The 25,671-nt window shown below is 45.8% G+C and overlaps 1 protein-coding gene across 2 annotated transcripts in view; it reads left to right on the top strand.

Annotated features, from left to right (window-relative positions):
• LOC129830432 (proline-rich transmembrane protein 3-like) overlaps positions 1 to 16,848 on the top strand; it is a 41,088-nt gene extending 24,240 nt beyond the window's left edge. For both annotated transcript variants that reach the window (XM_055893008.1, XM_055893009.1), the window contains exons 2-4: positions 6,073 to 6,987; positions 8,904 to 9,230; positions 14,855 to 16,848. In XM_055893008.1, the coding sequence (XP_055748983.1) occupies positions 6,156 to 6,987; positions 8,904 to 9,230; positions 14,855 to 16,848 (3,153 nt within the window). In that variant the 5' untranslated portion in view covers positions 6,073 to 6,155. The remainder of the gene's footprint in view (positions 1 to 6,072; positions 6,988 to 8,903; positions 9,231 to 14,854) is intronic.
• The last annotated feature ends 8,823 nt before the right edge of the window (positions 16,849 to 25,671 follow it).

Genomic DNA, 25,671 nt, shown 5'->3' with positions numbered 1-25,671 from the left:
TGAAATGGAGAGTTGAAAATAAAGAAAAGGGAGGGCCAGAAAAGTAATGTTTGGGAAAGATTTGGTAAGGTGGTCAAAGAGGATGATCGCAGTGTTATGAGTGATGATTGTGAGGCGCTATATAAATTTGACAGTCACAGGACGGGCACTTCAAATGCTGAAATCTGAAATCTGGACACTGATTCTCACATAGCCTTGTTATTAACTCCTGCAGAATTAAGTATTTCTTGCAGTAAAATGATAGACCAAATGTAGCCTTAATTTTTATTCGGGAACAGGAGTTGAGAAATATGATTGATTTCTTTCTGCATCTTGATAGAATCCGAATGCTCAGTTAGATACCGTATTTAGAGATACTATCTTTATCAGCATCATAAAAGCTGATAGTGTGTCAACCACATAAAATATGCATCCAAACTGTAATGACATATTGTCAGAAACATGTTGGTTAGTTTTCACAGCTTTCTGTTTCCTTACAATCGTTCAAACTGATGTCGTTCTCGTTTTTTTTGGTATTACATTTTGTCCCCGGTCCCTAAAAGTCTTTGCTCCATGAAAGTAGCAGAGATGACAGGGAGAACTTTACCGATGCCAACTAGATTAAAGCATTCATTCTATCGCTTTACAACAATATTCTGGTGAGCAAGGGGTGATTTAGTATTCTACGGTAACATATAATGACAGAAGTGTAACGTCCTGACCAGAGTTCTTATGTGTTTTGCTTGTTTAGTGTTGGTCAGGACGTGAGCTGGGTGGGAATTCTATGTTGTGTGTCTAGTTTGTCTGTTTCTATGTTGGGTTAAATGTGTTGCCTGATATGGTTCTCAGTTAGAGGCAGGTGTTTGACGTTTCCTCTGATTGAGAACCATATTAAGGTAGGCTGTTCTCACTGTTTGTTTGTGGGTGATTGTTCCTGTGTCAGTGTTGGTGCTACACGGGACTGTGACGGTTAGTGTGGTTTGTCAGTTTGTATAGTGTCTTGTTTTGTTTAATTAAATTCATTATGTCTAATTACCACGCTGCAAATTGGTCCTCTGATCCTTCTCGCCTCTCCTCGTCAGAGGAGGAGGAAGAGCTAGACTGCCGTTACAAGAAGAGAAGTTGCATGTATCTAATTATAGACAAGTTGACTAACAAATAGCCTACCAAAATGGTGGAAATTATTTTATTTTAAGTATGTGGACACCTGCTCGTCGAACATCTCATTCCAAAATCATGGGCATTATTATGGAGTGGGTCCCCCCTTTGCTGCTATAACAGCCTCCACTCAGCCACAAGAGCATTAGTGAGGTCAGGCACTGATTTTGGGCGATTAGGCATGGCTCGCAGTCATCCCAAAGGTGTTCGATGGGGTTGAGGTCAGGGCTCTGTGCAGGCCAGTTAAATTCTTCCACACCGATCTCAACAAACCATTTCTGTATGGACCTCGCTTTGTGCACGGAGGCATTGTAATGCTGAAAAAGGAAAGGGCCTGCCCCAAACTGCCGTCATGAAGTTGAAAGCAGAGAATAGTCTAGAATGTCATTGTATGCTGTAGCATTAAGATTTTCCTTCACTGGAAGTAAGGGGCCTAGTCCGAACCATGAAAAACAACCCCTGACTATTATTCCTCTTCCACCAAACTCTGGGGCAGGTAGCGTTTTCCTGGTATCGGCAAAACCCAGATTCATATGTCGGACTGCCAGATGGTGATTCATCACTCCAGAGAACAAGTTTCGACTGCTCCAGAGTCCAATGGCGGCGAGCTTTACACCACTACAGCCGACGCTTGGCATTGCGCATGCTGATCTTAGGCTTGTGTGCGGTTGCTCGGCCACGGAAACCCATTTCATGAAGCTCCCGACGAACAGTTCTTGTGCTGACTGACGTTGCTTCCAGAGGCAGTTTGGAACTCGGTAATGAGTGTTGCAACCAAGGACAGAAGAGTTTCATGCACTACACGCTTCAACACTCAGCGATCCCGTTCTGTGAGCTTGTGTGGCCTAACACTTTGCAACTGAAGTTGACAGGGGCAGCTCTAGCAGGGCAGACTTGTTGGAAAGGTGGCATCCTATGACGGTGGCACGCTGAAACTCACTGAACTCTTCAGCAAGGCCAATATACTGCTAATATACTGCCAACACATGGAGATTGCATGACTCTGTGCTCGATTTTATACACAGGTGTGGCTGAAATAGCCAAATCCACAAATTTGAAGGGCTGTCCACATACTTTTGTACATATAGTGTATCTAAATCAGCAAAGTTGATGATGGGTGTTGCAGTCATGCTTGGCCACGCACTCGTGGGTGAACAAGGGAGTACAGGAGGGGACTAAGTACACATACCTGGGGCCCCTGTGTTGAGAGTCAGCGCGGTGGAGGTAATGTTGCCTACCCTCACCACCTGGGGTCGGCCTGTCAGGAAGTCCAGGATCCAGTTGCAGAGGGAGGTGTTCAGTCCTAGGGTCCCAAGTATGGCGGCGAGGTTGGAGGGAACTATGGTGTCGAACGCTGGCATGCAGTCAATGCACAGCATTCTCACATAGTTATTCCTCTCATCTTGGTGGATGAGAGCGGTGTGGAGTGCAATTGAGATTGCATCGCAATGGATCTGTGGGGCGGTAGGAAAACTGGAGTGGGTCTAGGGTGTCTGGGATGATGAAGTTGATGTGTGCCATAACCAGCCTTTCAAAGCACTTCATGATTACAGATGTGAGGGCTACAAGGTGGTAGACATTGTGGCAGGTAGCCTCAGAGTTCTTGGGAACAGGAATGATGGTGGTCAGCTTGAGACGTGGGAATTACAGACTGGGACGAGGAGAGGTTGAAAATGACTGTGAATATGCCTGCCAGCGCCCTGGTTAAAAAACCTTACTCACGTCGGCCTCGGAGAGCGAGATCACCCAGTCCCCTGGGTCAGCGGGGGCCCTCGTAAACGGCTCGGTGTTGTTTTTGCCCAAAGAGTAATAAAATGCATCGAGTTCATCTGCTAGAGAGGCATCGTTGGGAAGATCACGGCTGGGTCTTCCTATGTAATCCGTAATGGACTGTAGCCCCTGCCACGTGTCGGGCGTTGGAGCCTGTGTAATAGGATTGCACCGCTGGGCTTGCCACTGCTGGGCTTGCCTCTGAAAATAAGCAGGGCCAGTACCTGGTCCCGTGTGGCTCAGTTGGTAGAGCATGGCGCTTGCAACGCCAGGGTTGTGGGTTCAATTCCCACGGGGGCACCAGGGTTCAATTCCCACGGGGGGACCAGGATGAATATGTATGAACTTTCCAATTTGTAAGTCGCTCTGCTAAATGACTTAAATGTAAATGCAGTAGGAGGGACTCTTTTCCTCAGGGCAGTGATTGGGAACATTGCCCTATGTAGGGTGCCGTCTTTCGTATGCATGTTAAACGTGTGTCCTGGCTCTCTGTGGTCACTAAAGATCCCATTGCACTTATCGGAAGAGTATGGGTGTTAACCCCAGTGTCCTGGCTATATTCCCAATTTGGCCATCATACCTTCATGGCCACCTATTCATCCCCAGCTTACAATGGTCTCATTCACCCCCCCCCCCCCCCCCCCCCCCCCTCTGTAACTATTCCCCAGGCCATTGCTGTAAATGAGAATGTGTTCTCTGTCAACTTACCTGGTAAAATAAGGGTTAAATAAATATGAATATTGCTTATCTCCTATTGTGTATTGATTTCCTTTCCATTCTTTATGAGGTGTGCACTGCGCAGAACACCGGAAGAATGTCTGATTTATTGAACCCTTATTTTACCAGTTGACTGAGAACACCTTCTCATTTACAGCAACCACCTGGGGAATAACCAGGGGAGAGGAGGGGGGATGATTGAGACCATTGGAAGCTGGGGATGATTAGGTAACCGTGATGGTATGAGGTCCAGATTGGGAATTTAGCCAGGACTCTGGGGTTAACACCATGACACCACTGAATTAACACTTTGAATCATTGTAATGTTTGTATGGCTGACCCCAATTAGTCGACTGGTCGATTGTTTGGTCGTTAGGCTGTTGGTCGACCGAGATTGTTTTAGTCGAGCAGTAACAAATATATATATATTTGCGCCCATCTCAGTGAACTAATTCATTGCGGAGGCCTAGACTAAAAGCCAATTTATGCTTGATCTGTAAATGTGGTTTGAGACTCCGTATGGAGGGTGTGACGCAATTGCGGAGCCTCCAGAGGCATGCAGAGGCCAAATCGAGCCCTGTACCGCATTGGCATGCGCCTCCCAAATTTTGTAACAATATGAAGGGCTCCATATACTGTAGCTCCGCATTGACATGATTGGTTGATTGTAGGTGGGGGCGGTACATCCTGTATAAACACAAACTCACTTCCTTGACAGCAGCTCTGCAAAGCGCAAGAAGTATGAATACCCTGACTTCTGCTGAGTCCATATCACCATAAATGCTGCATGGCCAATGCAGACGTCAGATTGACCATGCACCCAGATGCACACTGCACTTCTCTTTCCAGAATGCGCTCTCTCCCGCCAATTTGTGCACATTCGTTGATTCATAACGTCATTGTGTGAATTGTTTGCATTTGATTATTAGTGTATATCAATTCCCCATTACATATATCACCAGATGTACATTTACCGTTAATTTCTATAATTTCTAATCCACAATGTTTGTTACTTTGGTTACAGTCATTTATTTTAATGTCTTCAATATTATTATTCCAGACTTCCCGTTCTCATTGTCTGAGTGGACACATTGTTTGCAGACTGCACAACCTATGCCACACTTGTGAGAAACAAGTTTGGTTATTTTATTCCACTTACAAGTTTTGTCAATTTAGTCATTGTCTTTTGTTTAGAGCGCTCCTGTCAATGTTGAGTAAGGTCACGCACGCATAGAAGTAGGAGTCCCACAATACTTTTTTTCTAATATTCTATAAGAGGAACAGGAGCTCAAGCAGTAGTACTCAGCTTTGGTGAGCTCCTGCCCAAGTCAAGCACCGCTTCTTATCCCTTGGGCAAATAGCCTACAGCTGTGTCTGTCCCGAGCTCACTGGTGCAGGATACTTTGACAGCCCAGATTTTTTAATTTTTTTTTTACAATGTAGCAAGTTCACTAGTGCAAGCTTCAGGCTGGACCCAAGTTAATAGTTGATACAATCTTTCAAGTTTGTTGCAGACAGGCCATGTGTAGCCAATGTGATTTATAGGATATTTATTTTTATCAGGATATTTTCTACATATTATTTGATATTTGCTATTTTTACATAGTTGGCAATGACAATAGAAGTTACTTTTTAGGTTAGTGTAATTTTCACTTAGATTTGGATAGAATTTCGATTGACCACATGACAACGATTTTGAAATATGAAAAAATATGAAACTGTTTCACGAAAATGTGCATATGAAAACCATAACTGGCACGCAGATCGGTAGAAATGGCAATATAAATTAGAATTGAACATGAGAAAGGTTGCTGAATCCTCGTAGCCTATTACTGGCAACTTCAGGAGAGTAATGGCAGAATCAGGAGAATAGCTGGGGCAGTTTTTTGTTTTTTTTGGTTATCTGATGCCCTCTTGAGGCATTTGTCTTATTTCATCAAAACGTAAACTTTAAGCATCAGACAAGCTCAATGCATATAGTTGATTTATATAAAAACACATATATATGGAATGTCAGGTGACTGTGTGGAGAGGATTGTCTATATATGGAAAAATACACGTTTAAAAATGTCTATCAATCAGTTGGTCGAAAGAACAGACGACTTTCGGTCGACAAAGATTTTTTTTAGTCGGGGACAGCCCGAAATGTTTGTCAATTAATCCCGAAAGGAATGGGTTGCCAACTGGAGATTTGACACAAAAATGTAATTTCACCCATTCATTCATTAATTTGTACATACGTGTATGCTGCTTATGTGTTTTCATGTGTGGTCCCTGAGAGCTGTACCAAGTTAATGTGTAAAGGAAATATGCAGAGGTAATCATGTGTGCTCTGCGGAAGTGCCATTTTATTCCACGTGTCCAAAGGCCGTGGCGGGCATGTTATAATATTCACTCTTATACTGAGTTAACCTCATCCATCATTCTCTGTTCTGTCTGTGTCTACAGAGCCCAGTATGAGGAGGGTGTGACAGACGGACGGAAAGACAAATAGAGGGACTATATAAACCATTACCCTCAACAGCCAGACCATGGCCACTGCATCCATCCTCACCCTCCTCCTCCTCCTCTCCTCTCTCCATCCTTCTTCTGGCCAGGTGATCGTCAGCTCCTCCTCCTCATCTTCCTCTCTTCCAGACCCTGTCATCACTCCATCCCTCAAACCCAGTCTGCCCTCCTCTCGTCCCAGAGGTCGGAGCGACGGGTCTGTCAGAGTGATCGACAAGGATTGGCCCACAGAGGGAGGAGGTAGGGGGGAAGGGGGCTCTGACCTGGGACAGGATGGGGGGGAAATGGGCTCTCCCACAACACAGACTACAACTATAGACCTCAGTCAATCCCATTCCCCCTCTCAGAAACTCAACATTGGGTCTGCCCAAAGCCAGTTCACTTCTGTTGAGGCTAAGACAGGTACTATGGTAACCCCAGAACCAAGTGGGGTTGCATCTGCAAAGGGACCAACTGCGCTCCCTCCCACCAAACCCTCAGGTGCTGAGCCAGTGACAACAGGGGGCAGGGAATCTGATGGACCAATCGTACCAGAGGATGTAGATGATTGGCAGATGACTGGATCAGGAAGTGAATTTGTCCCTACAGTGATGGCTGTTGTGAAGAAAGAGTCACCGGTTGCCTTGACAACATCAGATGGAATGGCACAGTTCCGGCCACAGGCTCAGACGGCTTTCAGCGGAGGGCCATCATCCAAGATGGCTGAAGCACAGATGACCCAGACGGTCAGCCTCACTGTCCAGCCCCGCCTATCTGCCCTGACTACAGCCAAAACAATCCTCTCCACACAGTCACCTGACATTAGATTGACAGTCGTCACTGTGGTGTCAACAGTCCGTGGAGGAGTAGTGACAGGTGAGTACCTAAAGATTAACTTATATGTACAGTACCAGTCAAACGTTTATTTAGACTATTTCCTACGTTGTAGAATAACAGTGAAGATATCCAATCTATGAAATAACACATGGAATCATGTAGTAACCAAAAAAGTGTTATATTTAAGATTCTTCAAAGTAGCCACCCTTTGACTTGATGACAGCTTTGCACACTCTTGGCATTCTCTCAACCAGCTTCAGGACCTGGAATGCACTTAAATTAACAGGTGTGCCTTGTAAAAAGTTAATTTGTAGAATTTCTTTCCTTCTTAATGCCAATCTGTTGTGTTGTGACAAGGTAGCTGTGGTATACAGAAGATAGCCCTATTTGGTAAAATACCAAGTCCATATTATGGCAAGAACAGCTCAAATAAGCAAAGAGAAACAACAGGCCATCATTAATTTAAGACATGAAGGTTAGTCAATCTGGAAAATTTCAAGGACTTTTGCAGTTTCTTCAAGTGCAGTCGCAAAAACCATCAAGCGCTATGATGAAACTGGCTCTCATGAGGACCACCACAGGAAAGGAAAACCCAGAGTTACCTCTGCTGCAGAGGATAAGTTCATTAGAGTTGCCAGCCTCAGAAATCTGTAATTAACTGCATCTCACATTGCAGCCCAAATAAATGCTTCACAGAGTTCAAGTGACAGACACATCTCAACATCAACTGTTCAGAGAAGACTGCATGAATTTCATGGTCAAATTGCTGCAAAGAAACCACTGCTAAAGGACACCAGTAAGAAGAAGGGATTTGCTTAGGCCAAGAAACAGGAGCAATGGACATTAGACCGGTGGAAATCTGTCCTTTGGTCTGATGATTCCAAATTTGAGATTTTTGGTTCCAACCTCCGTGTCTTTGTAAGACGTGGAGTAGGTGAACGGATGATCTCTGCATGTGTGGTTTTCACCATGAAGCATGGAGGAGGAGGTGTGATGTGTGTTTTTTTTTTGCTGGTGATACTGTCAGTGATTTATTTAGAATTCAAGGCACACTTAACCAGCATGGCAACCACAGCATTCTGCAGCGATATGCCATGCCATCTGGTTTGCGCTTAGTGGGACTATCATTGTTTTCCCAACAAGACACTGACCCAAAACACACCTCCAGGCTGTGTAAGGGTTATTTGACCAGGAAGAAGAATGATGGAATGTTTCATCAGATGACGAGATGACCTGTCCTCCACAATCACCCGACCTCAACTCAATTGAGATGGTTTGGGATGAGTTGGACCGCAGAGTGAAGGAAAAGCAGCCAACAAGTGCTCAGCATATGTGGGTACTCCTTCAAGACTGTTGGAAAAGCATTCCTCATGAAGCTGGTTGAGAGAATGCCAAGAGTGTTCAAAGCTGTCATCAAGGCAAAGGGTGGCTACTTTGAAGAATCTAAAATATATTTAGGTATTTTACCAAATAGGGCTATCTTCTGTATACCACCCCTACCTTGTCACAACACAACTGATTGGCTCAAATGCGTTAAGAAGGAAAGAAATTCCACAAAGGGTGGCTACTTTGAAGAATCTCAAATATAAAATATATTTTGATTTGTTTAACACTTATTTGGTTACTACATGATTCCATATGTGTTATTTCATAGTTGTGATGTCTTCACTATTACTCTACAATGTAGAATATAGTACAAATAAATTTAAAAATCCTTGAATGAGTAAGTGTGTACAATCTTTTGACTGTTTCTGTAGTTTCAGAGGAATATGTTTTAACCTACATTATGAGTACTAGTGTAGTAGTAGACTTTCATCCATAACTGGAGCTTGAGTACTGTTATAATCTCTGAGTGGTTCTTTATCATGTTGTTATAACTTTTGAGTAGTATTTGAGTGACATTTATGTAGTTGTCAGCAGAGGGGCTGCTTCATGTCTCTTGTGTCTTGCTTCAGGTGATATGACAGCTAACATTACTACAGCCACAGACGAACCAATAGTAGCACAGACCTCCCCTGTGACATCACCATCTCCCAGAGCAACCACATCTGGCTCAACCAATCAACAGCCAAAGTCAGCGGCACCTCAGGGAACCACTCCCAGCTCAACCAATCAACAGCCAAGTACCACAGCAGAAGCAGCGATCACCACAACTACAACCAATACGACGACAACAAAAGCAGAACCCAGAAATACTTCAACAAGCACAACCAATCAACCGACAAAGGCTACTGAACTAGGAAGAACTACAACAAGTACCACCAAACAGTTGGCCAAGACAGGTAAAGTAGGCTTTTGGGTGTTGTAGTTCCCTGTGTAACGGATGTGAAATGGCTAGCTAGTTAGCGATGGTGCGCGCTAATAGCCTTTCAATCGGTGACGTCACTTGCTCTGAGACCTTGCAGTAGTGGTTCCCCTTTCTCTACAAGAGCCGCGACTTTTGTGGCGCGATGGGTAACGATGCTTCGTGGGTGACTGTTGTTGATGTGTGCAGAGGGTCCCTGGTTCGCGCCCGGTTCGGGGCGAGGGTACGGACTGAAGTTAAACTGTTACATTGATGCTGTTGACCCGGATCACTGGTTGCTGCGGAAAAGGAGGAGGTCGAAAGGGGGGTGAGTGTAACAGATGTGAAATGGCTAGCTAGTTAGCGGTGGTGCGCGCCAGTAGCCTTTCAATTGGTGATGTCACTTGCTCTGAGACCTTGAAGTAGTGGTTCCCCTTGCTCTACAAGAGCCTCTACAAGGGCCTTTGAGGAGCGATGGGTAACGATGCTTCGTGGGTGACTGTTGTTGATGTGTGCAGAGGGTCCCTGGTTCGCGCCCGGGTTGGGGCGAGGGGACGGACTAAAGTTAAACTGTTACACCTGGGTGGAAAACAAAAGCCGCTTTGACTGGGCCAAGGCTAGCTTTTTCAAGCAGAAATTTGCTTCCTGCAACACAAACTCAAAAAAGTTCTGGGACATTGTAAAGTCCATGGAGAATAAGAGCACCTCCTCCCAGCTGCCCACTGCACTGAGGATAGGAAACTCTGTCACCACCGATAAATCCACTATAATTGAGAATTTCAATAAGCATTTTTCCACGGCTGGCCATGCTTTCCACCTGACCACCCCTACCCCGGTCAACAGCACTGCACCCCCCACAGCAACTCGCCCAAGCCTTCCCCATTTCTCCTTCTCCCAAATCCAGTCTGTCCAGTCTATGTTCTGAAAGAGCTGCAAAATCTGGACCCCCTTTCTTTCTAAAATGATCTGCCAAAATTGTTGCAACCCCTATTACTAGCAGCTGTGGTCATCCCCCTCTTCAAAGGGGGGGACACTCTTGACCCAAACTGCTACAGACCTATATCTATCCTACCCTGCCTTTCTAAGGTCTTCGAAAGCCAAGTTAACAAACAGATCAGAGACCATTTCGAATCCCACCGTACCTTCTCCGCTATGCAATCTGGTTTCAGAGATGGTCATGGTTGCACCTCAGCCACGCTCAAGGTTCTAAACGATATCTTAACCACCATCGATAAGAAACAATACTGTGCAGCCGTATTCATTGACCTGGCCAAGGCTTTCGAATCTGTCAATCACCACATCCTTATCGGCAGACTCAACAGCCTTGGTTTCTCAAATGATTGCCTCGCCTGGTTCACCAACTACTTCTCCGACAGAGTACAGTGTGTCAAATCTGAGGGCCTGTTGTCCGGGCCTCTGGCAGTCTCTATGGGGGTGCCACAGGGTTCAATTCTTGGGCCGACTGTATATATAAATGATATCGCTCTTGCTGCTGGTGAGTCTCTGATCCACCTCTTCGCATCCGACACCCTTCTGTATACTTCTGGCCCTTTAGACACTGTGTTAACAACCCTCCAGACGAGATTCAATGCCATACAATTCTCCTTCCGTGGCTTCCAACTGCTCTTAAATACAAGTAAAACTAAATGCATGCTCTTTACCGATCGCTGCCTGCACCTGCCAGCCCGTCCAGCATCACTACTCTGGACGGTTCTGACTTAGAATATGTGGACAACTACAAATACCTAGGTGTCTGGTTAAACTGTAAACTCTCCTTCCAGACTCACATCAAACATCTCCAATCCAAAGTTAATATAGAATTGGCTTCCTATTTCGCAACAAAGCAACAAAGCATCCTGCCTAACATACCCTCATAAAACTGACCATCTTACCAATCCTCGACTTTGGCGATGTCCTTTACAAAATAGAATCCAACACGCTACTCAACAAATTGGATGCAGTCTATCAGTGCCATCTGTTTTGTCACCAAAGCCCCATATACTACCCACCACTGCGACCTGTACGCTCTCGTTGGCTGGCCCTCGCTTCATACTCGTCGCCAAACCCACTGGCTCCAGGTCATCTACAAGACCCCCTTTTCTCTGCTCGCTGGTCACCACAGCTGCACCCTCGCGTAGCACGCGTTACAGCAGGTATATCTCTGGTCACCCCCAAAGCCAATTTCTCCTTTGGCCGCCTCTCCTTCCAGTTCTCTGCTGCCAATGACTGGAACGAACTATAAAAATCTCTGAAACTGGAAACACTTATCTCCCTCACTAGCTTTAAGCACCAGCTGTCAGAGCAGGTCACAGATCACTGCACCTGTACATAGCCCATCTATAAATAGCCCAAACAACTACCTTTTACCCTACTGTATTTATTTATTTTGCTCCTTTGTACCCCAGTTTTTCTACTTTGCACACTCATCTACTGTCAAATCTACCATTCCGGTGTTTTAATTGCTATATTGAATTTACTTCGCCACTATGGCCTATTTATTGCCTTTACCTCCCTCATCTCACCTCATTTGCTCACATTGTATATAGACTTATTTTTCTACTGTATTATTGACTGTATGTTTGTTTTACTCCATGTGTAACTCTGTGTTGATATTTGTGTCGAACTGCTTTGCTTTATCTTGGCCAGGTCGCAATTGTAAATGAGAACTTGTTCTCAACTTTCCTACCTGGTTAAATAAAGGTGAAATATATATCTTTTTTTAAATAGTAACTATTCCAACTTTGGGATTTGACTAGGTCCTTGGGGAACTCATAAACCTCTAAGCCTCATTGAAGCTACAAAACGGTCAATGTTCAACCTTAATATGGCAATACAACTGAAGAGATTAACAGGAATTACATTTACTCTAACAGTAGGCCAGAAAGCCACGCACCTTACTAAGCCATGCTACATTGACACATTAAAGGTTCCTCCAATAAACCCTTGACTAACCGAAGGTGCAAATATGAACCATTGACTCACAACTCTAAGATTGTAGAGGAAAGAAGAAAACGAGAAAGAGATAAAGGATTGAAGAGTGACGCTGAGAGTTTCAACAATGGAAGGGGATAGGGAGGACATAGAAGAGTAAGGAGGTAGTGAGTGAAAGATAAAGTAAGGCAGAAGGAGAGGCAAGGGTATAGAAAGTACACCGGGTGAATAATGAAAACGAGATGGATGAGAGAGTGATGGAGAACGGGAGGAAGTAGAGGAGAGGAAAAGCAGACAGAAAAGGAAAATAATGACACGTGGGGTCTCTTAGATATCACCAGGACAACATTTGAGCCACGGTTAAACAAGCCACATTTAAACAACCCTCCATTTGGTCTGTTGTCCCCAGGAGTCTACTGAAACTATGCCTCTTTACAGAACACTGAGGTCGATCGGTTAACTAATGGCTCATAATAATGATAACAGAGAGATGCTTATACAGTATGTGCTGTCATATGTATTTTGTGTGTGTTGGCACATGTGTTGGTCTTGTTAGTGTGTTGTTGTCAGGGCTGTCGTCGAAAGGAGACCAAGGTACAGCGTGGTGAGCATACATTTTCTTTTATTAGTAAAATGTCGCCAACAAAACAAGAAATAACAAAAACGACCGTGAAGCTTACAGGGCTAAGTGCCACTAACAAAAGTCAACTACCCACAATCACAGGTGGGAAAAGGGCTGCCTAAGTATGATTCCCAATCAGAGACAACGATTGACAGCTGTCCCTGATTGAGAACCATACCCTGCCAAAACATAGAAAACCAAATCATAGAAATAAAGGACATAGAATGCCCACCCAAATCACACCCTGACCAAACCAAAAGTAGACATAAAAAGGGCTCTCTAAGGTCAGGGCGTGACAGTTGTAACGTGTGTGTGTGTGTGCATTTGTGTGTTAGAGAGTGGGGACTTCCAAGTGCCTCCAACTGTGAAATTTGAGCAGCACATCTGGGACATATCTGAGTCCTGCTGCTCAGAAAGTGGAGAGTGTAGTTAAGAGAAGGGAGTTACACAAATGTGAGAGGTTGTGTGTGACCATTTCAGGATACTTTGTTTTTGCTTTGTGATTATGGGGTATTGTGTGTAGATTGATGAGGGATTTAAAAAATAAATTAAAAAATCTTTAGAATAAGGCTGTAATGTAACAAAATGTGGAAAAAGTCAAGGGGTCTGAATACTTTCAGAATGCACTGTAAGTTGTGTTATGGTAGTCCACCCTGTCAGTGTTATCTTAGTGTTTAAGCTCTGGTGGTTGGAGGTGATGAATGGAATTGTGATTGGAGTGTTATTGGCTTTACCGGGCTTAACAGGATAAGGTGGAGCTCTCTGGGGAAATGATTTGCTTGTTTTGCCTTGAAATGCAGATAGATCGTATTGTGTATGTGCGCATTCATGTGTGAACACATGTACGTGTGTGTGTCAGAGAGAGAGTAAGAGAGTGTGTGAAGGGAGGGGCAACAGGCATATGTGATAGATATTGTGGCAGGTCTTTGATAGTTTCAGTTGGTGTCATGTGCTTCGTGCTCCATTCCCACAGATATATTAAAGGTGCTGCACAGGATTTTACATTTTTTTAAATTCATTGTAATTTCTGAAAATGTCAATTTATTTTTATTTAACCTTTATTTAACTAGGCAAGTCAGTTAAGAACAAATTCTTATTTATAATGATGGCCTACCCCGGCCCCGAACGACGCTGGGCCAATTGTGCGCTGTCCATAACAGCGGCAGCCCGCCCATTACGGACGTAATAAAAAAAAATATATATTTTGTTTTTAATGCTCATAAAAGTGTGGTAAATGTGTACATTTTCCTGTTTTAAATATATATTGTTCAAAACAAGCTGTTCAGTTACTTACTACTCCGCCCCTCAGTGACTGCCAGCAGCTCCGCCTCCGTTAGCTTATAGGCCTTGCGAACATCGCTTGGATTGTTTTGATAGCTTTTTGCTATGAGGGGGAACTGCCCTCATGATATCGCAGGATTTCATAGCATAAATGAAAACAGCACAAAGTAAGGGGACCGTCCTGGGGCGTTCAAATGTGCGTCCATTCAGTCAGAACTTCAAGGTCAAATAAAGGCGTGTTGACTGTGTTAAAGGCACTGAGCTGACCCCATGCTGGGCTCCCAGGAAGGTGTCTTACGTAAGAGCTGACGACTGTCAACAAACACATACTATCTAGCTACCTGCCACACACACACACACTATCAGGGAGAGGAAGAGGTGAAGAGGGGGTGATAATAAGAGAGAGAGAGACTATTTACTATTTGGATTGTGTGTGAGGGCTGTTTGGGGTTGAAAGAGGTGAACTGTTTCACAATTACCCTTTGTGATTTTTGCCCTTATTGGAAAACTCTGTTGACAAATTTTAAATATTGAGTGTTGAGTGTCCTTTGGCCTGGTAGGAGAAAAGAAGGTCAAGGTATTCAACTCCTGCTGCGCTTTCAATATACTCTTCTCATTGGAAATTAGCCCACTCTAGTGGGGTAGATGGTCCGCTGTATGTGTCCACTTGTTTTAGTTGGGTTCTGCTCTGTTAAAGAAAGTATTTTTGAGTATTATTGTCAATCATAACAATCATGTTTTGGGACAGTTCAATATGATGAATTAACAATGTCTCTCTGTGCCTCCAGGGATGACCCCTCTCCACATCACCCCTACTCTACAAATTGTCAGAGGGCGGGACATCCCCAAAAATGACACCCGCCCAGTTCAGAGGAACCGCTCTATCCCAGTGGGCCGCCCTCGCCTCCACCCATCCCCCAACGGCACCTCTCTCCTGTGGGATGACCTGAGAAGGACGCTGGGCTTCGCCTGGGGGCTCCACGTCTACGGCTCGGCTGTCCTCTTCCTGCTCTTCCTGGCTGGAGCGACCCTGGGTCTGGTCCTATCCCCCAGAATGCACTGCCCTCACCGTGGTGCGCTGGTCCTGGCCAACACCCTCCTCCTCCTGGTGGGCGCAGCCAGGGCAGCTATGTTCCTGATTGACCCATACGGAACAAGGAAGATTCTTCCACGGCCTGCATTGACTGCTCTTTATAACTTCCCTCTGCCGTTACTGGTGTGGGCTCAGGCTGCACTGGTGCTGCTCGCCATGAAGGGGGCAGGTGTGAGTCTGCTGCCATCTGCTCTGGAGCGCCCTCCTCTGGTGGCTGTGTTGGCTGTATTACAGTGCACCCTGCTGCTGGCTGCTGACCTGCTCTCCCCAGCCCTGTCCCCAGCCGTGCCTGTCACCCTGCAGTCTCTGTCTCTCTGCTGGGGCCTGGCACTCTGTCTGGGCTTCCTGTGCTACGTCTTCCCCTGCCTCCGCCACCCGCCCACCCAGTCACCTGTCCCAGAGGAGGGGAGGGCAGTTAAAGCTTGGCCGGGGGGTAGGAGGACAGGGTCGGTGGTGGGTCGTGTGCTGGTGTTGTCTGCCCTCCTAGGGGCATTGTGCTGTGGGCTCCATGTCCATGCCACCATGTGGCTCTACGGAATGTTGGGGGACTGGAGGCGCTTCTGCTGGGACTGGTGGCTGGTGCACTTCTGGGCCCGGCTGTTGGAGCTGGCCTGGGCCTTTTCTCTCATTCTCTTGGGCTCCTGTGTGTTCTGGAGGCCCCGGAGGGCCCAAGGGAGAGGAGAGGAGGGAGCAGGGGAGAGCAGGGGGGGAGGAGATCTCCCCTCACCTGGACAGTCATCTGGGTCGACTCATAAACACACCTGCTGGGCCAAGATAGTCCAGAGCCTGACAGGGAAGCCCTGTGGGAAGTCAGGGAGTAACGGAGTGGGAGGAATAGGAGTAGGAGGGGGCGGGGCGGGGGAGCTGCCTAATAACTGGGCAGGGCAGGAGCACTCAGGGGCTGACATCAGCAAGAGTCTGATCAGAAACCAGAACCATGAGGCTCCACCATCACACCCGCGCGGCGTCAAGGACAGCAACCGCGGACGCAATCAGAGGGGCAGGTCTGCAGAAAATGGGGTGTCGGACAGGTCCACAGGATCTCTGTTGCAGGTGTTAGGACACCCCCCACTGCACTTCCTTAGCGGCAGCCTGGAGCAGGAGAAGGAGTCAGGGGTGTCTCTGTATGAGTTTGACCTGCAACCCCCCTCCCCCATCGACCTGAGCCGCAGCATCGATGAGGCCCTGCACCAACAGCACCTCCTCCATGGGGGCAGCCTGTTTCAGCCCCTGTGCGGCCCCTCACCCACTCCCTTCCCGGGCTCAGCTGTCAGTCAGGGGGGCCCCTGGCTCCGCAGGAACACCGGCCCCCAGATCTCTGACAGCAGTGAAGATCGCTTCGCCTGTACAGATTCCTCCGTGCCACTTGGGGGCAGTGTGCTCAGCAGTGTTCCAAACAGGCAGGTCACTGCTCCCCCCACGCCCTCTCACCAGGGGCACTGCTGGGCCGGGGACGGGGGAGCCAGTGTCCCCTCCTCAGTTTCCTGTCCCATCTCTCTGCACCCCTCCAGAACCTCCAAGGGGCATCTTGGGGATGATGGGGAAGTCGACACAACGCTATTCCTCACCCCAGACACAAAGACCCAGAGGGGGAGGGCAAAGAGGGAGGGAGCGGGAGGGAAGAGTTACATTGTGGTCAGCAGGCAGGATGACTTAGCCAGCATCAGCAGTGAGATTATTGACCTCTGAACCCATAACTCTAACCCAGGACATCAGGACCAATGACCAAGCCCCAAGCAAAACCATCAAAAAACAAACTTACATAAGACCTTAACACTTAGGTAATAACTTTAAGTCTATCTAGTCAACTAGACTTAATCATAAACATTGACTCAACTACATGAGGAATGTTACGTGAATCATGGACAGAGGACCTATTTTGAGAAGATGAGGGAAAATACATAAAAGCTTTCATATCCCCTGAGTTGAACAGATGTCCTATATGGGACATTATCCCGTGTTTGCTCTAAATGTGAGTGGTTCAAATGTGTTTATGGCACAGGTGTGGCTAACCTGACTCAGATTCTTGGTCGTAGCGCACACGTGTGAACAACAGAACACACACACACACACACACACGCCTACAGTTACACACCTGTGTACATTTGAGGAACTCGCTGCGTTTCAAGCATCACATACATCAGCACATACTGTACATTCACTCTTTGTAGCACTATTATTCAAGGTGGTCCTGAGCGAACAGAGGAATGGATTGACACTGGATTCATATTGGTGACGACCCAGAGATTCCTTCAAATATTTATTGGTCATCTCTACCATTCCCTCTGTGAATCTGTTGCGAATCTGTTGCCAGCCATGTATGTTAAATATGAACGCCGTGGCTCCTACCTTTCTGAAAGCCCTTGTAAAAATGCCTTTTATATGAATTTATTAACTTTGTTCGCTTTGATAGTATTCATTTGCTGTCCTTGATAGTTCAACTTGATGCATATACGTTCATGTGTTTTTAAGAGTTGTGCCATACACATTGATCACGTTGGTGGTTGATTTCAAGTTATGCTTAAAAATACATTAATAACACATTACCTGACTGACAACAGTGGTCTTTTCCCATATTTCCTCGAGCATGAAGGCAGCGTAGCAGTCCACATGCATAGGATTGCTGGTAATCGGCTCATAAATTGAGTTGCTGTTTCAGTAGTTTGCCGTGTATGTAAATGTGATGTTTATTAGGAAAAACAACTGAACTGACACGCAGAAAGAAAGCGCATTATCCTGTGAAACTGTGGCTGATGCCCGGAGCTGTAGCTAAAATAGTTCCTGCTAAAACCAGATATTTTACTTTGAAAAATGATGCCGATACATTTCACCTGCTGATTGTGTGTGGTAGATTCTATTGTCGCGGACCGTCAAAGCCTATGACTGCGTTTCGTAACACTCAATATAACTGACATCAGTATGAACATACCCACAATATTTTATCAGTTACAGCATGTCAGTGCATACCGTGAACTTTTTGTATTTTTAGCTATGTTCCTTGCTCCATACAGCTAAGCAGCTATATTTCATAATACTTGCCTACCGTACTATGAACCACAACACTTCTGTACTGTAGTACGCTACAGACGTCTATAAGCCTAAACATGAGCACTCAAGACAGAAGTATTTTTACTACTCAAGAGGAAAATATCATACAAGTATATTATGTAACATAAGAAAGTATGTGTGTTATTTTTGGATCTTTGTAAATAAAGGTGCACTTCAAAAATGATCAAAATTTATTTACTGTGAAGACAATCTAAAGTGGTCTTACTGAGGTCTTTGAAGTGTTGAACAGATTTACCTGCCAAGAGAGTGATGACTGGTCATGGCTTATGGAGGAATATTGGGAACAGTGACTGTCTGGCCCTAATTTCTGATATGCAGGGCTCCGTTCAGGATAGAAGTGTTGAAAGAGGTTTCACAATGAACAGTACCTGGGATTGCAGTAGACGTTAGCATTTCATTTTTAGGGGTTAAATGGCAGTGGCAATGGCACTCTCTAATTTGGAGCGGTGTCCATTTGAAAACTGTTGAGTGATACTGAACAAAGCCCGGGAGTCAATCCTCAGTCCCATATCTCCTCTTGAGACCTGGGTTGAGCAAAATAGGCACAAAATGGGAGAAGATGTTTTGAAACGGAGTAAAATGGGGAGGTACTACCTGATCACATCCAATAAGAAACTCTTTTTTTCAGATTCCAAATCCTTCCAAATGTGTCATACCGAACACGAACTGGGTCCCTGTGCGACAGGATCAGCTGTTTTCTGCCTCTTTCAGGGTCATTGCAGTCTCTCCCTGTGACGTGAAATGATTGACTTGTTAATATTTACAGTACAGTACAATGGGGTGGTGCTGTTGTCTACATTCCAATGACCCCATCACATTCCAATGACCCCAAATTCAACCACACACATAGGCCTATTGATTCAGGACTACGGACAGTTACTGCGAGCCAGAGCAAAGAAAAAAGGCACACCGCCTCTGCTATTTCAGTATCATTGTCACGATCATCAACGGGACTGAGAGAGGACCAAGGCGCAGCGCGTGGAAAGTACATCCTCTTTTATTTTAAAGAAGGAAAAAACAAAACAACAAACGACCGTGAAGCTATACAAACATCAGTGCTGACAAAACACTTCGACATAGACAAAGACAATTCCCCACAAACAGCTAAAGCCTATGGTTGCCTTAAATATGGCTCCCAATCAGAGACAACAATAACCAGCTGTCTCTAATTGAGACCCAATTCAGGCAACCATAGACTTTCCTAGAACCTACACTCAACCATAGACACAGCTAGACACATTCACTCAACACAAACCCATACACTACACCCAACACCCCCTTTACCATGTAACCACCCAAAACACAAACATTCCCCATGTCACACCCTGACCTAACTAAAATAATAAAGACAACAAAGAATACTAAGGCCAGGGCGTGACAATCATGCTGAAAGAGAGCGCCGATAGAAACAGCAGTCACACACAACATCAAATAATGTTCAAGAATAAGCAGCCCATTCACTTGAAAATAATAAGCCAGTAGACCCCAATAAAAAGACAACCATTTAGCAAACACAAAATGAACAAGCTAGCTATTACTTCACATTGCAAACATATTTTATCATGTTCAGCACACAAAATAACAGGTTGTCTAAAGTTAAAATGCAACAATGTTTCACACGCATTATAGCAAAAAGGTTTTAATAGCGGGCATTTGCAGGGTCATATAGTTTGTCCTTTGATTTTATATAGGCGAGGGGTACTTTCTCGATTGAGATCAAATCCAAGGCTGACAGTTCAGGGTGGTGAATGTCATTTCAAACTGAGGGAATGGTGAACACCAGACAGGTCAACCTGGTCTCAGAGCATTTCGTATTATTCTGTACGTACATCCAAGATTTTCTTTAGTATGATGCCCTACATGATCAAACGTATGTGGACACCTGCTAGTCGAACATCTCATTCCAAAATCTTGGAATGATTATTCCAAAATCATGGGCATTAATATGGAGTTGGTCCCCCTTTGCTGCTATAACAGCCTCCACTCTTCTGGGAAGGCTTTCCATTAGATGTTGGAACATTGATGTGGAGACTTGCTTCCATTCAGCCACAAGAGCATTAGTGAGGTCGGGCACAGATGTTGAGCGATTAGACCTGGCTTGCAGTCGGCGTTCCAATTCATCCCAAAGGTGTTTGATGGAATTGAGGTCAGGGCTCTGTGCAGGGCAGTCAAGTTCTTCCACACCAATCTCGACAAACCATTTCTGTATGGACCTTGCTTTGTGCACGGTGGCCTACCACTTCAAGGGTGAGCCGTTGTTGCTCCTAAACGTTTCCACTTCACAATAACAGTACTTACAGTGGACCGGGGGCAGCTCAAGCTGGGCAGAAATTTGACGAACTGACATGTTGGAAAGGTGGCATCCTATGACGGTGCCACGTTAAAAGTCACGGAGCTCTTCAGTACAGGCCATTCTACTGCCAATGTTTGTCTATGGAGATTGTATATCTGTGTGCTCGATTTTATACACCTGGCAGCAACGGGTGGGGCTAAAATAGCCGAATCCACTCATTTGAAGGGGTGTCAACAAACTTTTGGCCATTTAGTGTATGTTAGTTTCATATGGTGTGGATGTCCATTATCCATTTCGTATATTACGAATTACAATTCATATTATCTGATACGAATTTGCAAAACATATATGTTAGGAATTCTAGCTAGGTCGCTAGGTGGCTAACTTTAGCTGACTGGCTAACGTCAACTAGCCTAGGGGTTAGGGTTAAGTTTAGGAGTTAGCTAAAATAGTTAAGGTTAGGGTTAGCTAAAAGTGTTGAAGTTAGGATAGTGGAAGGGTTAGCTAACATGCTAAGTAGTGCAAAGTAGCTAAAAAGTAGTAAGCAGTTGAAAAGTTGCTAAAATTGACCGTGATGAGATTCGAACTCGCTTGAACCTTTTGCTTGCTAGACGTTCGCAATATACATCCACCCATCCACCCTGACCAACCACTCTACTTTAGTTTTTCCTTAGAGTAACCAACTCTCTTACAGTGTGTAACTATACCAAACATACTGCATCATACAAATTTCAGTGTCCTGAATTTACTTTTACTATTTTACGTCTAGTCTATGAGACCAGGTTGGACAGGAAAGCAGATACAGTTGATACATACTCTCATTCAGCCTCTTCTGCCATAGAAAGTGGAGGTCTGCTGGGCACCTACGCTCGAAGTCAGACATGGAGTTAAGTTTTGAGCCGCGGCAGATCAATGTTGGGCCCATAACGTTCCTCGAGATTTGGGAATGCAGTTTTTTATTGTTGTGAAAAATAATCTCTCTGCCCTGCTGCTCGTTAAGCTGAAGGTCTACTATTGTGGCTCCAAATGTTTTTGAATTCACCGTAGCTCACAGGTCAGGAGTGAAGTTGAATCTTGGTGGCGCAGAGCGGACTTTGAAAAATTGTCTAGGTCTCTGTGAAACCAGTACTGGCCCAGGTTGACTTCTTGTCGGTGGTGAAGAGTAGACAATCCCAACAGTACATTTCCTTGGTTTGCTCACACCCAGTCATCCACAGATAGCTCTCATGATTGTTAGCTTGAAAATGCCTTTCAAAGCTCTTTCTTCGTTACATCAATCCTGGCATTGCTGGTGTTGGCCTCCCCTTATTTTTTATTTTTCTATTTACCCTTATTTTACTATTGGCTCTCAGTCAGTAGGTGGGATGCAACGGTACAGTGGGCCCAAGGTTCAGTATGTATCACGGTTTGTGGGCCACAGTATGGTTTCGGTATCTTTATATTTAAGAAAAGTGGGTGCTTGTATGACTCTCATACAGAGGACGAGTTTGCAACATGTAGCTCTTCATCTCCCAATCCAATACATCAGTGGCAAATTTAGGTTTAGGCAACATGGGCAGCTGCCCAGGAATGGTGACATTTGCGCTATCGGTTTTCTATCGCTCATTTGCACGTCACGTCAGCGAAATTGTCTTTTTATCTGTATATCTGTATTTGTCTTATCCTTTGTCTTATCCCATGTAAATAGCCGGTCTTTTTCGTATAGATCTTAATCTATCTTTCTATCTACGAACTAAATATACTTTCCTGCAACCCGCCTCACCCAATGTGGTACGGATCTGCTATTTCTATTCCTTATAACTGGAACTTCCATCAGGAGCTTGCCAGCTAACTAGCTACTAGTCTTTGTTAGCCACGGCTAGCGGTCCTCACCTTTTTTCCCCCAGGCGTAAGTCAGCCTTAGCTCGGACAACACCTGCTAGTCTGCACAGCGCGATATCAACCCAGAGCATATCGGAATGCTTCTCTCTACCATATCACCGGATACTCCGGATCATTGCAGCTAGCTAGCTGCAAACGAGTGGCTACTGTTAGCTAACGCCTCTGTCCCAAAGCAAGCACCAGCTAGCCTTGAGCTAGCCTCAAGCTAGGCCCATATACCAGCTAATTCTAAGGCTACAATACATCCTTTGCCAATTGGCCTGGACCCTTTATTGTCGGCACGGAGCCCCGCCGATCCATCACAACTGGACTGCCAACGTGATCGCCCAATGTGGTCTCAACAGGCTATTCTGTTACGATATCACCGCAGAACTATCTACTAGCCCCAGCCCGGTAGCTTTTCTAAACGCTGTGTCCCCTGCTCGCCTAACGAAGTAGTGACTACCGAACAGCACCCTGACTCACTTATTGCTGCTCTTTTGACCCTATGATCACTCGGCTACACAGCTGATGCCCCCTGAACTGTTTCAATAACACGGTACCTCATTTTCTTTACCTTTCCGCCCCAGCCTTGAACTCAGGTCCTGTATGTACCTAACTGACCCACTCGGCCTAATCATCGCCATTTACCCGCTGTTGTCTTAGCTTTCTTGATCAACACCTGTGATTGCTTTACGCCTCTCTCTAATGTCAATATGCCTCGTCTACTGCTGTCTTGGCTAGTTTTTATTGCTTTATTTCACTGTAGAGCCCTCAGTCCCGCTCAAAATGTCTTAGATAGCTCTTTCGTCCCACCCCACACACATGCGGAGACCTCACCTAGGTTAACTGATGCCTCCAGAGACAAAACCTCTCTCATCATCACCCAACGCATAGGTTTACCTCCACTGTACTCACATCCTACCATACCCTTGTCTGTACATTATGCCTTGAATCTATTCTACCACTCCCAGTAATCTGCTCCTTTTATTCTCTGTTCCGAATGCACAAGACAACCAGTTCTTATAGCCTTTAGCCATACCCTTACCCTACTCCTCCTAAGTTCCTCTGGTGATGTAGAGGTTAACCCAGCCCTAGTAGCCCCCAGTACTACACCTAATCCCCAGGCACTATCATTTGTTGACATCTGTAACCGTAAAAGTCTTGGTTTCATGCATGTTAACATCAAAAGCCTCCTCCCAAAGTTAGATTTTTTCACTGCTTTAGCACACTCCGCCAACCCTGATGTCCTAGCCATGTCTGAATCCTGGCTTAGGAAGGCCTCCAAAAATTCTGAAATGTCCATCCCCAACTACAACATTTTCCGGCAAGATAGAACTGCCAAAGGGGGTGGAGTTGCAAAGACAGCCTGCAGAGTTCTGTCATGTTATCCAGGTCTGTGCCCAAACAGTTCGAGCCTCTACTTTTAAAAATCCACCTTTCCAGGAATAAATCTCTCACTGTTGCCGCTTGTTACAGACCCCGCTCAGCCACCAGCTGTGCCCTGGACATCATATGTGAATTTATCGCCCCCCATTTATCTTCAGAGTTTGTACTGTTAGGTGACCTAAACTGGGATATGCTTAACACCCCAGCCGTCCTACAATCTAAGATAGATGCCCTCAATCTCACACAAATAAATTATCATGGAACCTACCAGGTACAACCCTAAATCTGTAAACATGGGCACTGTTGTGTATTGCTATTCTAGTTTTGTCCCTTTAGGGCACCTGTAACCCCCCTTGCTTACCTATGTTGAAATGCTTGGAATCGTCTTCCTGTGAAACGCATGAAACAATGCCCATGTAAATTTCTAGTCCCGTCTCATGTCCTGTCCTTATATTAGTTGTAAAAGTAATACAGTGTGCTATACAACAAAACTGGCGATCAGGAAGAAATGTTCTCACATTTGTGCTCATTATCTTCGAAAGAAAGTCAGTTATATTTGTTTTTAATTTCCCGCTGTAGAAAGACGCAAACAAAACGTGGAGTTAGTCAGTCGAGTGGTGCTATACAACAGGCACCCTCATAGATCTCATCCTGACCACCCTGCCCTCTACATACACCTGTGCTGTCTTCAACCAGCATCTCAGCGATCACTGCCTCATTGCCTGCGTCCGTAATGGGTCCGCGGTCAAACGACCACCCCTCATCACAGTCAAACGCTCCTGTCATGCCCTGACCTTAGAGATCCTTTAAATTCTCTATTTGGTAGGTTAGGGTGTGACTAGAGTGGTAAATCTATGTTTATATTTCTTTGTTGGCCGAGTATGGTTCCCAATCAGAGGCAGCTGTCTATCGTTGTCTCTGATTGGGGATCATACTTAGGCAGCCCTTTTTCCCACCTTCGTTGTGGGATCTTGTCTTTGTGTGTTGCATGTGTTGCACTCCTAGCTTTACGTTCGTTGAGTTGTGTATTGTTTTTTGGTGGAACATTTCAAAATTAAAGAAAATGTACACCTACAACGCTGCACCTTGGTCTTCATTTAACGACGGACGTAACAGAAGATCCCACCACCAACGGCCCAAGCAGCGTGGTCAGAAGGACTGGACCTGAGATGAAATCCGGGTGGGAGGTCGACCCTGGACAAGGGCCGGGGAGTATCGCCATCCGAAGGAGGAGATGGAGGCATCAAAAGCGGAACGGCGACGTTACGAGGAGTTAGCTCAACGAAGCAAGCACGAGAGGCAGCTCCCAAAAATGTTTTGGGGGGGAGCCACACGGGGAGATTGGCGGAGGTAGGGTTTAGACCAGAGCCAACTCCCCGTGCTTACCGTCGGGAGCGTGTGACTGGTCAGGCACCGTGTTATGCGGTGATGCGCACGGTGTCTCCAGTGAGCATTCACAGGCCGGTGCGCTTTGTGCCAGCGCCCCGCATTTGCCGGGCGGAAGTGGGCATCCAGCCAGGACGGGTTGTGCCAGCTCTACGCTCGAGAACTCCAGTGCGCCTCCACGGTCCAGTGTATCCGGTGCCTGCTCCACGCACCAGGCTTCCAGTGCATCTCCCCAGTCCGGTGAGACCTGTTCCGGTTCCACGTACCAGACCTCCGGTATGTCTCCCCAGCTGCCCTGTGGCAGCTCCACGCATCAGGCTTCCAGTATGTCTCCTCAGTCCGGGGAGACCTGTTTCGGCTCCACGTACGAAGCCTCTAGTGATGATCCATGGCACGAAGCCTCCAGTGATGATCCAAGGCCCGGAGCCTGTAGTGATGATCCATGGCACGAAGCCTCCAGTGATAATCCATGGCCCAGAGCCTCCAGCGATAATCCATGGCACGAAGCCTACAGT

Source organism: Salvelinus fontinalis, chromosome 31 (genome assembly GCF_029448725.1).
Source record: "Salvelinus fontinalis isolate EN_2023a chromosome 31, ASM2944872v1, whole genome shotgun sequence".
In the NCBI taxonomy this organism is placed as follows: Eukaryota; Metazoa; Chordata; class Actinopteri; order Salmoniformes; family Salmonidae; genus Salvelinus; species Salvelinus fontinalis.
The sequence above is the reverse complement of the archived record's forward strand: the minus strand, read 5'-3'. Positions and strand labels throughout refer to the sequence as shown.